General features: G+C 39.5%; 2 protein-coding genes across 3 annotated transcripts in view; one reads left to right on the top strand and one right to left on the bottom strand.

The window, feature by feature from the left end:
• The first annotated feature begins 271 nt into the window (after positions 1–271).
• On the top strand, positions 272–6,023 carry CEBPZOS (CEBPZ opposite strand). 2 transcript variants are annotated; one of them, XM_050753411.1, is made up of 5 exons: positions 272–300; positions 3,817–3,932; positions 5,153–5,197; positions 5,747–5,831; positions 5,967–6,023. In XM_050753411.1, the coding sequence occupies exons 2-4, from the start codon at positions 3,818–3,820 to the stop codon at positions 5,827–5,829; spliced, it is 243 nt and encodes an 80-aa protein (XP_050609368.1). In that variant the 5' UTR covers positions 272–300; position 3,817; the 3' UTR covers positions 5,830–5,831; positions 5,967–6,023. The 2 variants fall into 2 exon arrangements, with proteins under 2 accessions (XP_050609368.1, XP_050609367.1); XM_050753410.1 differs by lacking the exon at positions 272–300 and adding an exon at positions 511–1,159.
• The window catches only part of CEBPZ (CCAAT enhancer binding protein zeta), a 406,976-nt gene continuing 396,322 nt past the window's right edge, over positions 5,717–16,370 (bottom strand). Inside the window, exons 13-17 of the mRNA XM_050753297.1 lie at positions 15,903–16,099; positions 15,054–15,137; positions 7,062–7,120; positions 6,899–6,980; positions 5,717–6,007 (exon numbers count right to left, since the gene is read on the bottom strand). Of these exons, the coding sequence (XP_050609254.1) occupies positions 5,871–6,007; positions 6,899–6,980; positions 7,062–7,120; positions 15,054–15,137; positions 15,903–16,099 (559 nt within the window). The 3' untranslated portion in view covers positions 5,717–5,870. The remainder of the gene's footprint in view (positions 6,008–6,898; positions 6,981–7,061; positions 7,121–15,053; positions 15,138–15,902; positions 16,100–16,370) is intronic.

Genomic DNA, 16,370 nt, shown 5'->3' with positions numbered 1-16,370 from the left:
AAAACAGACTACACAGTGTCAGTGTCCTGGGTTCAAATGTGAATTCTGTTTTTTACTAACGGTGCGATTGTGGGCAGTGTATGCCTCTTGCTCTCTCTGTAAAATGAGATACACTCAGCACCTGTTGCATGTGTTATTGCGAATATTCCGCAAAATAATGTACATAGCGGGCAGTCAGGTTCGGGTCGCGGTCAGAGTACAATTAATGATAATTACGAATGTGGAGGCGGAGCCGACAACGGAAGGGGTGGAGCGGCGCCAAGCCTTGCGCATGCGCAGTCCTCCTTGAACGCACCTCAGGTGAGACTGCGGTGAGTAGATCCCCCTCGGCGGTGGGATATCGGGGTCCCCAGTGCGACGAGAGTGGGGCGGGCTTCTGCGTGGGGCCTCGTCACAGTTCTGGGGACATGTAGAAGACAGTCAGGTGTCACTGCCTCAGTTCACTGGAGGCGAGTGTTTCCGGGTCGCTGGCGACCGTGGCCTGGCGGCCGGGCCGTGCTCCGTGCGTGCCCGCGCGTGTCGCCTGCAGGCCCGGGCCGACCGTTCCGCTGGCTAGGGGAGCGCCGAGGGCAGCCGAGGGCACGAGGGAACCGGGGGAAGCGGGAGCTGGGTGAGAACCGCGGCAGGAGCCGGGGGCGCGGAGGCGGCCAGCCTGAGACAGCTCTCTGCCTCTGCTGAAAAGCCGTCCTCTGCACAGCTAGACAGGGAGAGACGTTGCTGCTTGAAACCGCGTTGCCTGCAGACGCTAAGCTGGGAGGCCGCCCCGCACAGGGAAGCAGCCCCGATTCCCTGGAGCGCAGCCCCGGATAAGGGGCTTCCGACCCAGCATTGCACATTTGGCTTGAGCTTATGTCCCCGAGTCGGCTTCTCAGCCCCTTGTGATGTTAACTGCATGACACACGGCCCTGCGCCGAATCTTTCAGAGGCGGCTTCGTGTTAAACTTCACCTAAACTCCTTCCCGGAATGATGCCTGTCCCTGTGCGAGAAGGCAGGCGCTCCTCTGCCGTGTCTCCCTTGCCGCAGCTAGTAAACATCACTTCGTTGTGGGTGGACAGGTGTGCCCCTGGTGGTCTGTAGCAAAGGAACTAGAAGTTTTATCATCGGCCTCCTGAAGCCGGGAGCCTCGGAGTGCAAAACTATATATATATTTTTTGAAAGGTAAATACTTTGTTGTACGATGTTACTTGGAGGCAGCTACGCTCACCACTGTACACCAAGGCAGCTGTCCAGTATTATTCGGACTTATTTTCTTTCCTTTTAACCCTGGCCTACAAATGGACTTTATTTCTTATCATCACCCTCTCATAAAACAAAATTTTACTTCGATTCCTTGAATAATGGAACTGCCTGCAGGCAGTCTTTGTTCATCCCTGGAACATTAAAAATAACCCCCCAGCACTTTGGGAGGCCTAGGCGGGCGGATCACGAGGTCAGATCGAAATCATCCTGGCCAACACGGTGAAACCCCGTCTCTACCAAAAAATACAAAAAATTAGCCGGGCGTGGGGGCGGGGGCCTGTAATCCCAGCTACTCTGGAGGCTGAGGCAGGAGAATGGCGTCAACCTGGGAGGCGGAGCTTGCAGTGAGCGGAGATCGCGCCGCTGCACTCCAGCCTGGGCGACAGAGCGAGACTCCGTCTCAAAACAAACAAACCCCCCAAAGAGGCCAGGCGCAGGGGCACACGCCTGTAATACCAGCACTTTGGGAGGCAGAGGCGGGAGGATCACTTGAGGTCAGGACTTCGAGAATAGATTGGTCAACTTGGTGAAACCTCATCTCTACTAAAAGTACAAAAAATTAGCCAGACGTGGTGGCACATGCCTATAATCCCAGCTACTCGGGAGGCTGAAGCAGGAGAATCACTGGAACCCGGGAGACGGAGATTGCAGTGAGCCAAGGTCGCACCACTGCACTCCAGCCTGGGAGACAGCAAGACCCAGTCTCAAAAAAATAAAAATAGGCCAGGGGCGGTGGCACATGCCTGTAATCCTAGCACTTTGGGAGGCTGAGGCCGGTGGATTGCCTGAGCTCAGGAGTTCAAGACCGGCCTGGGCAACAGGGTGAAACCCCGTTTCTACTAAAATACAAAAAATTAGCTGGGCCTGGTGGCGGGAGTCCCAGCTTCCAGCTACTGGGGAGGCTGAGGCAAGAGAATTGCTTGAACCTGGAAGGCGGAGGTTGCAGTGAGCTGAGATGGTGCCACTGCACTCCAGCTTGGGCAACAGAGCGAGACTGTGTCTCCAAAAAAATAAAAAATAACTTCAAGAGAGGCATCTGTATTGAGCATGACTTATTTTCTGTCAGTCATGTACAGCATTGTAGTGAATGGAGCAAAACAACTGTCCCTTCCCACCAGTCAACTGCCTCTTGGTTGTATATGAATTCCTTCCTTTGCAAATTTCTTTGCTTCGTTTCTTTTAAATAAGAATAGTAAAGTTTTAATCTTTTGGTCTCCAGGGTGATCACATTATCAAAATGAGGGAATTTGGGGGGTGGTGGGGAGGGACACCTGGTAAGATATTAGCAGAATAATCCTACAAAAAAAAGGAAAGTTATTTGATTACACCCACCCTCAGGCATTGAAAAGGGGTGGGAAGTGAATGGAGTAAACACCTGACCACAGCGAGCTGGGACTGAGGACAAAGGAGTACACACAGGTCAATAGAAACATCTGAGATGAAAAACGAGTGGTTCTCCTCTTCTGGACTTTGAGGTTATAAGGAGGCTGGCTAAAAACTTGGGTTTACATTAATTTATTCAGTAAGAGTCTTATAATTCTATTTTCTTAGCTTGTTATCTTTTAATTTGAAAAAGAATAATGACACAAACCTGTTTTCTTGATTAGCTTTTAAAGGAAGACAATCAAGATCTAACCGGTCTGTAGTTTTGCCTCTTATTGGTTCATCACCCAGTTTCCACCCCCTGCCCCCATTTGTATAAAAATTACTGAGAGTGTCTGCTAAAGGGCAGATTATTGGCTCACGCCTGTAATCCCAGCACTTTGGGAGGCTGAGATGGGCGGATTGCTTGAGCTCAGGGGTTTGAGACCAACCTGGGTGACATGTTGAGACCCTGTGTCTACTAAAAATGCAAAAAAATAGCCAGGCATGCCAGTGGTCCCAGCTGCTCAGGAGGCTGAGGTGGGAGGATTGTTTGAGCCCAGTGAGGTGAGACTGTGCTACTGCACTCCAAATGCCTGAACTATAGCACATAATTTATGTTGTTTTATTAGTATATATCAGCATATATTAGTATATATTAGTATATATCAGATAGTGTATATATATACTATCTATAATATACATATATAGTATATATAATAGTATATATTAGTATATGTTGTATTAATAAATGAAGAACTCCAGCCCTAGAAAATGTAGAACCTCTTCAGAAAAATCTTACTTTTGTAGGGCACTTTACAAAGAAGAGCTGTTCACATATTGTGTCCATTTAGATTATTTCTTAATTCCCAGTGCAGCTAAAAAATTAACCTATCTTCCCAATTCTGTTTTCCTACACAGTTAAAAAATTTAAGTTCTGTAAATTGTTTTTTACAATGCTTTCTTGCATTTTATCTCTTTCCTGTGCTTTATCCAATTTTGTCTTTGGTTCATCATGCCCCTTAGGCATGGAGTTTGAAAACTAGGTATGTAGGATGCCTAAACCAAAAAAGTATACCATAGTATTGAAGTCTTATTCCCATACAGATAAGCCATTCAAATTGTGGGAATGAATTTGAGTTATTAGAGAAATGATAATAGTAGTTTAAATATGCTCATTCAGGTTTACACATATCTGTTAATTTTAAATTTAGGATGGCCCGTACTTTGGAACCACTAGCAAAGAAGATCTTTAAAGGAATTTTGGTAGCCGAACTTGTAGGCCTTTTTGGAGCATATTTTTTGTTTAGCAAGATGCACACAAGCCAAGGTAATCATAATTCAGAAGTTAATGCTTTCTAAAGGGGTATAGTTTTGCTAATCCATTTTATGTGTTAAATGGCAATGGCATTTTTGGAGAAATTGGTTCTTCAGATTCAAGATATTAGACATTTTTATGGGCATAACAGGAATCAAAGTATTCATTATTGTAGACTAGATGACTCTCACTTCTCCCTTAAAAATTTTGTTTGTGGGCTAAGGGAAAAATTTCATACCTCCATGGGTTTTACTTTTGGGGAGGGTAGAGCAAGTGTCCTTGGTCGGGCTTAGTTTGGAAGCACAGATGGAGGAAACTTAGCCTGCCCATTACACTTCATTGTTTGGTAGACTAAGAAAGTAACTGGTTACTGCTGTTTTCTCGGAGTAACAGTTTTCTCAGGCTATAGTATTCTTCCTAGGCATCAACAGTGGGCACTAAAAGACTTTCACATGCTACGGCTGAAAGTGCTTTAACATTTTTCTTGGGGAAATTTTATATTAGAGCCCTCAACTTTTTAAATTAGGAAGTGATTTTTCCCAAAAACAAGGAATAGTCCTGGCATGATAGCCATCTTTGAAACTTGTCACAGTCTTCCTCAGCGTACTTTGTTGGAACGCTGTACCAAAATGCTACTGGATACTCACAAAATCTTTTCTTTTCAACTCTAAGAAAGGGTATAAAGAAAACATCCCAACAGTATTTAAAAGCAAATTAAAGCTTGGGATGAATTTTAAAAACTGGTCATGGCTGGGTGTGGTGGATCACACTTGTAATTCCAGCACTTTGGGAAGTCAAGGTGGAAGGACTGCTTGAGCCCTGTCTGGGCAACATAGCAAGACCCTGTATCTTAAGGGGGGGGGAAAAAAAAGACTGGGTATGGTGGTGTGCTCCTGTAGTCCCAGCTACTCGGAAGGTTGAGGCAGGAGGCTCCCTTAAGCCCCGTCCCAGCTATTTGACCTTCACTGAGGTAGGAGGCTCTCTTGAGCCCAACCCAGGGAGGTCTAGGCAGTGGTGGGCTGTGATTGTGCCACTGTACTACAGCCTGGGCAACAGGGAGAGAGATCCTGTCTCAAAAAAACAAAAACAAACGGAGAAGGACTGTAAAACAAATTTCTAATCTATATGGTTCCCATCATATGGACCCTAAAGCTAGCATTAAATTGTGGCTGTATGTGTTAATAATGCATTTCTGTTCATATCTAATTTCAAGACATCCTTTTTTCCATCAGATTTCAGGCAAACAATGAGCAAGAAATATCCCTTCATCTTGGACGGTATGTTTTTCCTTAAGTAAAAATAAGTATAAAACAACTTCTTCAGGTAACCTATAAATTATGTAGTAATTTCTTTACAAGGCATTTCTAACAATACTATTCACATCTATTTTAGTTCTTCTGAGACTAAATTCTCATCTATACTAGTGAGAAAATTAGGTAATGGGCTGGATTCTGAATTCTTCTAGGGGTTAAGAATGTAAACTCTGGAATCATTCATATATGAGGTGACAGAATCAAACCACAGTTTAAACGTTTGGTTTTAAAAGATCAGTTTCATCTCAGGTTTGCTAACTTCTTGGAGCTGTCTCTTTCTCTGTCAAGTAGATAAAGACTGAACAAGATAACATCATGTAGTTACGTGAAATAGTGCTTATTACAATGATCAGAGACGCCAGGGCTTATATGTGAAGTCTGTAATCCTACTGTCTTCTTTTTCATTTTGTTATGTAGCAATATGGAAAAAAGAAGTTTTTTTTTTTTCCAATATGTTTAATTTTAACAATGTTTCCACATGACTTTATAAATGAGAGCTATTTTTATTTATAGTTTATTACAAATCCACTGAGAAGTCTGGAATGTATGGAATCAGAGAGCTGGATCAAAAAACATGGTTGAACAGCAAAAATTAGATGTAAGTAGAATTTCAATTTATAATTTACATTAATAACTCTCATTTCCTTTGCTTTTTAGTTTTTTGAGTGGTTTTCATCCTCTTTTTAAAATGTTTCTTTTTCTTGATGATACTTTTTACATCTCTGTTGTGTAGCCAGTCATCACGTTCAGCCTCCCATCTAAGCTGTTTGAGACCTTTGGGAGAAGAAAAGATGAGTGTACTACCACACTGTAGACTCCTGGCGGTCCCACAGAACATGCTGCTGAGTCACAGGAACTTCTAGCCTGCCTTGGCCTGCCGTTTCCCACCCACTATACAAACCCACTGCTTGTTTGTTGCTTTTCTTCTCATATTTATTGTCAAAGATTAATGTTTCATAAAGAAATGACTAAGGAAGGAAAAGAAACAAATGCTCTAAAGATCTTCTTTCCCCAAGCAGTTTTACTGGTGAAATAAAAACCAGTAACAATCAATATCAGAAATAATTAAAATGTCTATAAACATGTAAAGTTACTTAGCAAACTCATGCTATATAAAAATGGCTCACTTCCCTAAAAAAAAGTAATTTTTGTAGTCTGCAAGTTTTTTTTGTTTTTGTTTTTTTGCTGTATATACTTGTTAATCTTACATGTTCTCCTGAGAGAAGATAAAGCCATTCCTTCCAGGTTGTAAAGTACCATGAAAAGGTCTTTCAAAAATATTCCTATCAACCAGGCACGGTGGCTCACGCCAGTAATCTCAGCACTTTGGGAGGCCAAGGTGGGCGGGTCACTCGAGGTCAGGAGTTCGAGACCAGCCTGGCCAACATGGTGAAACCCCCTCTCTACTAAAAATACAAACATTAGCTGGGCGTGGTGGTGCATGCCTGTAATCCCAGCTATTTGGGAGGCTGAGGCAGGAGAATTGCTTGAACCTGGGAGATGGAGGTTGCAGTGAGCCAAGATTATGTCACTGCATTCCAGCCTGGGCGAGGGAGTAAGACGTTGTCTCAAGAAAAAAAATTAAATTAAAAAAATTTCCTATCTTCTGAAGTTCTAAGCCAAAGCTATTTTTAAAACATCAATAAAAAAATTTAAGTTACTTACTTGCATTATCTTTGTTAGCCATGGCATTCATGCCAATGTTATCAAACTTGGATCCCATATTTTCATCCAATAGATGGCCAAACTTAAACAAAAAGATAAATTTATTAGAAAACTAAAAATAATGTAGAATAGCTAGACTCTCAGAACAGTACATTAGCCTTACCTCTTCAGCAGATACAAATAGGCTGGAATCATTGAAGTTTCTTTTCTTTTTTCTTGGCCCTAAAAAAATTTGTAAGTCTACATTATTCAATTATAAATCTAATGATTTTTTAAAAATGCAATGCAACATGATTTTATTTTAAAAATTATACTTGGGTAAAAACACAATTGCAATAATCTTCTAGCACCATTAGGTAGCTGGCATTTAAATATAACTTGTTAGTATATAATATTTTTAAAAAGCTAACAACATCCTAATAGAACTGTTCAGATGACAAGAGTGTCTTCTTGCTTTTCAGATTTGGCCAGTGATCGAAGTTTACCCATAAGGGAAATAACACAGTATCAAGCAATAGTAAAGTTATCAGTTTGACATGGATGGGTTTTGAAATACTTAAGACAAAACATAAAATTTAGTTCAGGGGTCTTATTCTTTGGAGTGAAAGGAAATTGAAAGTATGTTTATTATGCTGTAAATGAAGTTCTGTTTATAACACTGAAAGAGGTTCTCCTTTAAACCACACCTACCTGTAGTACTGAAAGTATAAACTTTTCCTGAAAAGTCTCTTTTCCTGAAACAATTATTCAAACTCTGCATCTCTGATATCAATGCCTCTAGCAGTACTAGAGCTGTATTTTAAAAAGAGCTTTACTAAATACACATCATAACATTCAGCTATTATGTGTATTAACGCATTTAAGTGTATTAATGCATTTTAGTAAATTTACAGACTTGTTCAACCACAACCACAGTCTGATTTTAGAACATTTCCATCAACTTCAAAAGATCCTTGGTGCCATTTGTAGTCCTCCAACCCACCTCCAATCTATCTTGTTTCTATGACTTGCCTTTTCTGGCTGTTTCATATAAATGGGATCATATGACATGTGGTTTCCTGTATCTGGCTTTTTTTCATTTAGCATAACGTTTTTGAGGCTCATCCATGTTGTAGTACTCCATGCCATGTTGTGGGCTACATAATATTCCATTGTATGGATATACCACATTTTACTTATCAGTTAATGGACATTTAGGTTGTGTCCACTTTTTGGCATTAATAGTGCCACTATGAACAATCATGTACAAGTCTTTGTATCAGAGCCACTTTTGATAAAATAGTTTCTAAAGCATTTCATCTTCATTATTATTAGGGTGATATGTTACTTGATAGCTGTATAATACACATTTGCATGCATTAGGAAGGTTTTTTTGGGTTTTATTCATCCTGTAGCGATGCATCTGTGACCTCAAAGAGTAGGCACTTCTGTACTGTGCTGGTTCCTTAGTTTCTTTTATCCTGCTCCCGCCGCCACTTCAGCCTCAAGTGTGCAACACCATGCCTAGCTAATTTTTGATTTTTGATTTTTTTTTTTTTTTTTTTTTTTGAGACAGAGTCTCACTTTGTTGCCAGGCTGGAGTGCAGGGGCACGATCTCGGCTTACTGCAACCTCTGCCTCCTGGGTTCAAGCGATTTTCCTGCCTCAGCCTCCCAAGTAGCTGGGCCTACAAGTGCGTGCCAGCACGCCCAGCTAATTTTTGTATTTTTAGTAGAGCTAGGGTTTCATCATGTTGGCCAGGATGGTCTTGATCTCTTGACCTTGTGATCTACCCGCCTTGTCCCCCCAAAGTGCTGGGATTACAGGCGTGAGCCACCACGCCCGGCCATTTTTGATTTTTTGTAGAGATAGCGTCTCCTTGTGTTGCCCAGGCTGATTAAAGATTCTATAAGGTATGTTTATTCTTTTTTTTTTTTTTTTTTTTTTTTTTTTTGAGAGGGAGTCTCGCTCTGTCGCCCAGGCTGGAGTGCAGTGGCGCGATCTCGGCTCACTGCAAGCTCCGCCTCCCGGGTTCACGCCATTCTCCTGCCTCAGCCTCCCGAGTAGCTGGGACTACAGGCGCCCACAACCGCGCCCGGCTAATTTTTTGTATTTTTAGTAGAGACGGGGTTTCACCGTGGTCTCGATCTCCTGACCTTGTGATCCGCCCGCCTCGGCCTCCCAAAGTGCTGGGATTACAGGCGTGAGCCACCGCGCCCGGCCCAGGTATGTTTATTCTTAAGGATATCTACTCTAACACTTGCAAATGTAGGGTGATCAATCAGTAAATTAATACATCTGAATCAATTAATGAATCTGTTTAAAATTCCTTGCCTCTTTTTGTTTCAATCAGTTTTGTTGGGTATTCTTTAATCTGCATCCAAAACTATTATCAATTGAGATCTGAAATCCTTTCAGGCTAATGTCTTCTGAAACAGTACTTTACTATTTGAAACAAGCTGAGAGAGCATCTTTTTTTAACATTAAAAAATTTTTTCTTCTCCTCAAATTCCTTTTACCAGCATCTTTTAATAATAGGCTCAGCAGAACTTGAAGTAAAGCAACACTTCTTTTCTGAGGGATGGTCTTGAGAAAAACTGCCTATATCTCATCTTATGCTAATATTAAAACAGGATCTTAGATACTCAAGGGAAGACAAAATCTGGAAGACAACATGTTACAATTTAAATATATATCATTTAAATCATCTAGTCATTAGGGGACTAAGGAATTGACAGCAGTATTTGAAAGAGTTGATAAAATTTTGTAGGCATGAGTTTCTGAAACACTACTACCAATATGTAAATGAAACTTTTTAAAACATTATTTTTAACTTTGCAGATCTATTTTTAGTCATCAGTATTTAGCAGTAACAGAAGCCAGAGAGGCACTTGAGGCAAAGTATGTATAGTGCTTTCTACATTTTTATCAAAAATCTTAAGACTGTTACCTGATATAGCACTTTTTTCTTTTATTAGCACCTTGTAAGTGTTACACTGTGAAGCATAATCTTGTAAGATATACTTTGAAAAATGTTAAAGAATATATTAGCAGAAAGAACAGTTCGTATCATAATAAAGGAGCATGGATTATTGCAAGGGTCAAATGGCAAAGAATAATGGTTGAGAAAAGAAAAAGATAACAGGTGTCTGAAAAATCCAGGGTTTTATAATTGAATGGTTTAAAAATGAATGAGCAGAGATTAGCATGTGAATCTCTGGACTAGGTAAGGAAGATCTGCATTCAAATATGAGTGGGCACCATCCAATATGCTGGGGCCTTGGAGAGAACAAAACATAGCAGAGGCAAACATTTCGATCTGCTGTGCTGAGGAGGAAAATGGTGGATAAGGGGACAGGACTAACATGCAGCTCCCACATGGACGGACAGAACAGCGTGTGGCAATGTGTTTAGTCTCCTTAATCAAAATAATTATCAGCTAAGAATTTGGTATCCAACAAAACTAAGCTTCATAAATGAAGGAGAGATCTATGCTGAGAATTCGCCACTACTAAGCCGGCACTACAAGAAATGCTGAAAGGAGTTCTAAATCTTTTTTTGTTTTTTTGAGATGGAATCTTGCTCTGCCATCCAGGCTGGAGTGCAGTGGTGCAATCTTGGCTCAGTGTGACCTCTGCCTAATGGGTTCAAGTGATTTTTGTGCCTCAGCCTTCTGAGTAGCTGGGATTATAGGGGCTTACCAACATGCCCAGCTAATTTTTGTATTTTTTGTAGATATGGGGTTTTGCCATGTTGGCCAGGCTGGTCTTGATCTCCTGACTTCAGGTGATGCCCGCCTGGGCCTCCCAAAGTGCTAGGACTTCAGGTGTGAGCCACTACACTCAGCCTAGGAATTCTAAATCTTGAAACAAAACCTTGAAGTACACCAAAATAGAGCCTCCTTAAAACATAAATCTCAAAGGGCCTATAAAATAACAATGAAAAAACAACATCAAAGTATTCAAGCAACAACTAGCATGATGAATAGAACAGTACCTCACATCTCAAATAATAATGTTGGATGTAAATGGCCTAAATGCTCCTCTTAAAAGGTACAGAATGTGAGATTGGACCACCAACCAAGAATCTGCTGTGTTCAGGAGACTCACCTAACACATGACTCACATAAACTTAAAGTAAAGGGGTAGAAAAAGATATTCCATGCAAATGGAAACCAAAAGCAAGCAGGAGTAGCTATTCTTATATCAGACAAAACAGACTTTAAAGCAACAACAGCTAAAAAAAAGACAGAGGGACATTACATACTACTAAAATGATTAGTTCAACAAGAAATATCATAATTCTAAATATATATGCATCTACCACCAGAGCTCCCAAATTTATAAAACCATTACTATTAGACCAAAGAAATTAGATAGATGGCAACACAATAATAGTGGGTGACTTCAATACTTCACTGACAGCCTTAGACAGGTCTTCAAGACAGAGTCAACAAAGAAACAATGGACTTAACACCCTAGAACAAATGGACTTAACAGATACCTACAGAATATTCTACCCAAAAACTGCAGAATATACGTTATTTTCATCAGCACATGGAGCATTCTCAAGGATAGACCATATGGTGGGCCACAAGTCTCAATAAACTTAAGAAAACTGAAATTGTATCAAGTACCCTCTCACACCACAGTGGAATACAATTGGAAATTAACTCCAAAAGGAACCCTCAAAACTATATACAAATACATGGAAATTTAATACTCTGCTCTTGAATGATCTTTGAGTCAACAATGAAATGAAGATGGAAATTAAAATATTTTTTTGAACTGAACAGTGACACAACCTATCAAAACCTCTGGGATACAGCAAAAGTGGCACTACTTTTAGTAAGTTCACAGCATTAAATGTCTACATCAAAAAGTCTGAAAGAGCATAAACAGACAATCTAAGCTTACACCTCAAGTAACTAGAGAAACAAGAACAAATCAAACTCAAACCCAGCAGAAGAAAAGAAATAAAGATCAGAGCAGAACTAAACAAAACTGAAAAAACACTACAAAAGATAAATGAAACAAAAAGCTGGTTCTGTGGAAAAATAAAGAAAATTGGTAGACCATTAGCAAGATTAACCAAAAAAAGAAGAGAGAAGATCCGAATAAGCTCAATTAGAAATGAAATGGGAGAGACAACAACTGATACCACAGAAATACAAAAGATCATTCAAGGCTACTATGAACACCTTTATGCACACAAACTAGAAAACCGAGATAAAATGGATAAATTCCTGGAAATATACAACCCTTCTAGATTAAACCAGAAAGAAAGAGAAACTCTGAACGGACCAATAACAAGTAGCATGATTGAAACAGTAATAAAAAAAACTGCCAATAAAACAAGGTCCAGGACCTAATGGATTCACAGCTGAATTCTATCAGACATTCAAAGAATTGGTACCAATCCTACTGAAACTATTCCAAAAGATAGGGAAAGAGGGAATCCTCCCTAAATCATTCAATGAAGCCAATATCAGCCTAATTCCAAAATCAGGAAATGACGTAACAAAAGAAGACTACAGACCAATATTCCCGATGAACACAGATGCAAAAACCCTCAACAAAATACTAGCTAACCGAATCCAACAGCGTATCAGAAAGATAATATACCATGATGAAGTGGGTTTCATGCCAGGGATACGGGACTAGTTTAACATATGCAAGTCAATAAATGTGATACACCACATAAACAACTAAAAACAAAATTCATATGATCATCTCAATAGATGCAGAAAAAGCATTTGACAAAATCAAGCATCCCTTTATGATTAAAACCCTAAGCGAAATTGGCACAGAAGGGACATACCTTAAAGTAATGAAAGCCATCTATGATAAACCCATAGCCAACATTATACTGAACAGGGAAAAGTTGAAAGCATTCCCCCTGAGAACTGGAAAAAGACAGGGATGCCCACTTTCACTGCTTCTATTCAACATAGTACTGGAAATCCTAGCCAGTGCAATTGGACAAGAGAAAGAAATGGCATTCATTCATATCAGTAAAGACGAAGTCAAACTGTCACTATTCACCAGTGATATGATAGTATACCTAGAAAACCCTAAAGACTCATGCAAAAAGCTCCTAGATCTGATAAATAAATTCAGCAGTTTCAGGATACAAAATCAATGTACACAAATCAGTAGCACTGCTATACACCAACAGCAACCAAACTGAGAATCAACTCAATTACTCAACCCTCCTTACAACACCTGCCAAAAAAAATAATAATACTTAGGAATATACCTAATCAAGGAGGCGAAAGATCTCTAAAAGGAAAACTACAAAACATTGCTGAAAGACACCATAGACACACACACAAATGGAAACACATCCCATGTTCATGGATGGGTAGAATCAATATTGTGAAAATGACCATACTGCCAAAAGCAATCTATGAATTTAATGTAATTCCCATCAAAATGCCATCATCATTCTTCACAGAACTAGGAAAAAACAATCCTGAAATTCATATGGAACAAAATAAGAATCTGCATAGCCAAGCAAGACTAAACAAAAAGAACAAATCTGGAGGTATCTCATTACCTGACTTCAAACTATACTACTAGGCTATTGTTACCAAAATAGCATGGTACTTGTATAAAAACAGGCCTGTAGACCAATGGAACAGAATAGAGAACCAGAAATAAAGCCAAATACTTACAACCATTTGATCTTCGACAAAGCAAACAAAAACATAAAGCAGGGAAAGGACACCCTGTTCAACCAATGGTGCTGGGATAACTGGCAAGCCACATGTAGGAGAATTAAACGGATCCTCATTTCTCACCTTATGCAGAAAACTCAAGATGGATCAAAGACTTAAATCTAAGAACTGAAACTATAAAAATTCTAGAAGGTAACATTGGAAAAACTCTTCTAGACATTGGCTTAAGCAGAGTTCACAACCAAGAACCTAAATGCAAATGCAACAAAAACAAATAGATGGGACTTAATTAAGCTAAAAAGCTTCTGCACAGCAAAAGAAATAACCAGCAGAGTAAACAGACAACCCAGAGTGGGAGAAAATCTTCGTAAACTATGCATCCGAGAAAGGACCAATGTCCAGAATCTACAAGGAACTCAAAAAAGTCAGCAAGAAAAAATCCCATCAAAAAGTGGGCTAAGGATATGAACAGACAATTCTCAAAAAATACACAAATGGTCAAGAAACATATGAAGAAATGCTCAACATCCCTAATTATCAGGGAAATGCAAATCAAAGCCACAGTGCAATACCACCTTACTCCTGCAAGAATAGCCATAGTTTAAAAATAAAAAAAATTTCAGATGTTGGCGTGGATGTGGTAATAAGGGAACACTTTTACACTGCTGGTGGGAATGTAAACTAGTACAACCACTATGGTAAACAGTATGTAGAGTCTTTAAATAACTGAAAGGAGAACTATCATTTGATCTAGCAATCCCACCACTGAGTATCTACCCAGAGGAAAATAAGTCATTATATAAAAAAGACACTTACACATGCACGTTTATAGCAGCACAATCTGCAACTGCAAAAATATGGAACCAACGTAAATGCCCATCAACTAATGAGTGGATAAAGAAAATGTGCTATACATATACCATGGAATGCTACTCATCCATGAAAAGGAAAGAAATAATGGCATTTGTAGCAAACTGAATAGAGCTGGAGACCATTATTTTAAGCGAAGTAATTCAGGAGTGGAAAACCAAACATTCTATGTTCTCAGTTATAAATGGGAGCTAAGCAATGACGATGCAAAGGCTTAAGAATGATATAATGGACTCTGGGGACTTGGGGGGAAGAGTGGGAGGTAGTAGGGGATAAGAGTACACATTGGGTGCAGTGTATTGCTTGGGTGATGGGTGCACCAAAATCTCAGAAATCGCCACTAAAGAACTTACCCATGTAACCAAACACCCTACCTGTTCCCCCAAAACAATGGAAATAATAATAAAAAATTTAAAAAAATCAATGAAAAGATGATCTAGAGATACTTGAATGCAAGAAACAATTCAAAATGTGGAAAATAATTTCCACTTAACACCTTTCTTAAAAACAACCCCCACCCACCCCTGGATTTTATTAACCAAATTTAGGAGAGTTAATTTCCCAAAATGATAATGACACCTCTCACATCGATACTGCTTTTAAAAGATACTGAATGCATTTTCTTACCTTGATATGAGCCAGCAAGGTCAAAATCATTTGTACCTTTTCTCTTGCTTCTCTTAGTATTGACTTTGGAGTGGACTTCAAGTTCTGTTACATGAAGAAATTTGCTATTAAGCAACTGAAAAACAATAGGACTGGAAAATATTACTCCAAGATATGCTAAAATCTTTATTCTAATGTAAGGCACTGTACTGCTATTCCATGTGGGTTTCATAATTCCACTAGCATAGGCTTGAGGACAGACTGAGAGCAAGACTCTAAGAATTGGCATAGTTATAATATTTTGTGCAAGTACAAAATTTTCTAAATAGCTTCATTAATAAGACCAAATAATATAAAACCCCTTAAAACAAGAAACTTCTGCTGTGGTTCAGAATAAGTAGAAGAAGAATGTTAGGCAGGCATGTGCATGCTGGAGGTATGTGAAAGGACAGAAAGGTCAGACAACAGTCCAGAGACAATTCTGGGTGTTCCTTGCTAATTTACAACAAGATAAAATATTCACCTTCATCTATGCTGGGCTATGATGAATACTGATTAACTTTTATAGACTGCTAATTACTATTAAAAAATGGCAGCATTTCAGCTCAACATGTATTGTACAGAGAAGCTAGTTGCTGGTTAAAGTAAAAGTCCAAAACTCAAAAAACTGCTTAAAAGAAAACACACACAACACACAATAAAAACCCTTCAGCTCCAAATAAGAAGGGAAAAGGTCCCATTTAAGTTTCTGGCTGACATGAATATTAATTTGAACACAGGGCTTTATTAAAAACCTTTAGCAGAAAAACTAACTTAAGGCTGAGGAAGTGAGGAAGACACAGTTTATGTCTTATTTTAAAAAATGCTTACCTGGAACGCTCTCATTTTCATCATCTAACACATCCATGAATGTTCCTCCATCTTCATCAATTTCAGCAAATTCTTCATCATCCATACTTCCTAAAGAAACTTCATCGTCATCCAGGTTACCAAGTTCACCATCACTACCTTCTGAGTCTTCATCTAATGTGTTATCCTTAGCTCCTTTTGTTCTCTTTTTCACGTTACTGGAAAAAAACACAATTTGTAATACAAAAGGAGGCAGTATTTTCTAAAGTAGTGTTTTGTTGACTACTAGGGCAGTAGGCTATTAAATGACTTAGAGGAGAAAGCTTTGCAGACTGCTTAGAGTAAGTAAGAACGTGCTTTATAAAGGTCAAAGATGAAAGTACTGTATCTACTTCCCAAACTTGAATACATTTCCCCTTTATGTCATATAGTTCTGTGGTCTACTGTTCTGACGGACAATTTGGGAAATGCTAGAAAAATAGGAAGGAG

Source organism: Macaca thibetana, chromosome 13 (assembly GCF_024542745.1).
Source record: "Macaca thibetana thibetana isolate TM-01 chromosome 13, ASM2454274v1, whole genome shotgun sequence".
Lineage (NCBI taxonomy): Eukaryota > Metazoa > Chordata > Mammalia > Primates > Cercopithecidae > Macaca > Macaca thibetana.
The sequence above is the reverse complement of the archived record's forward strand: the minus strand, read 5'-3'. Positions and strand labels throughout refer to the sequence as shown.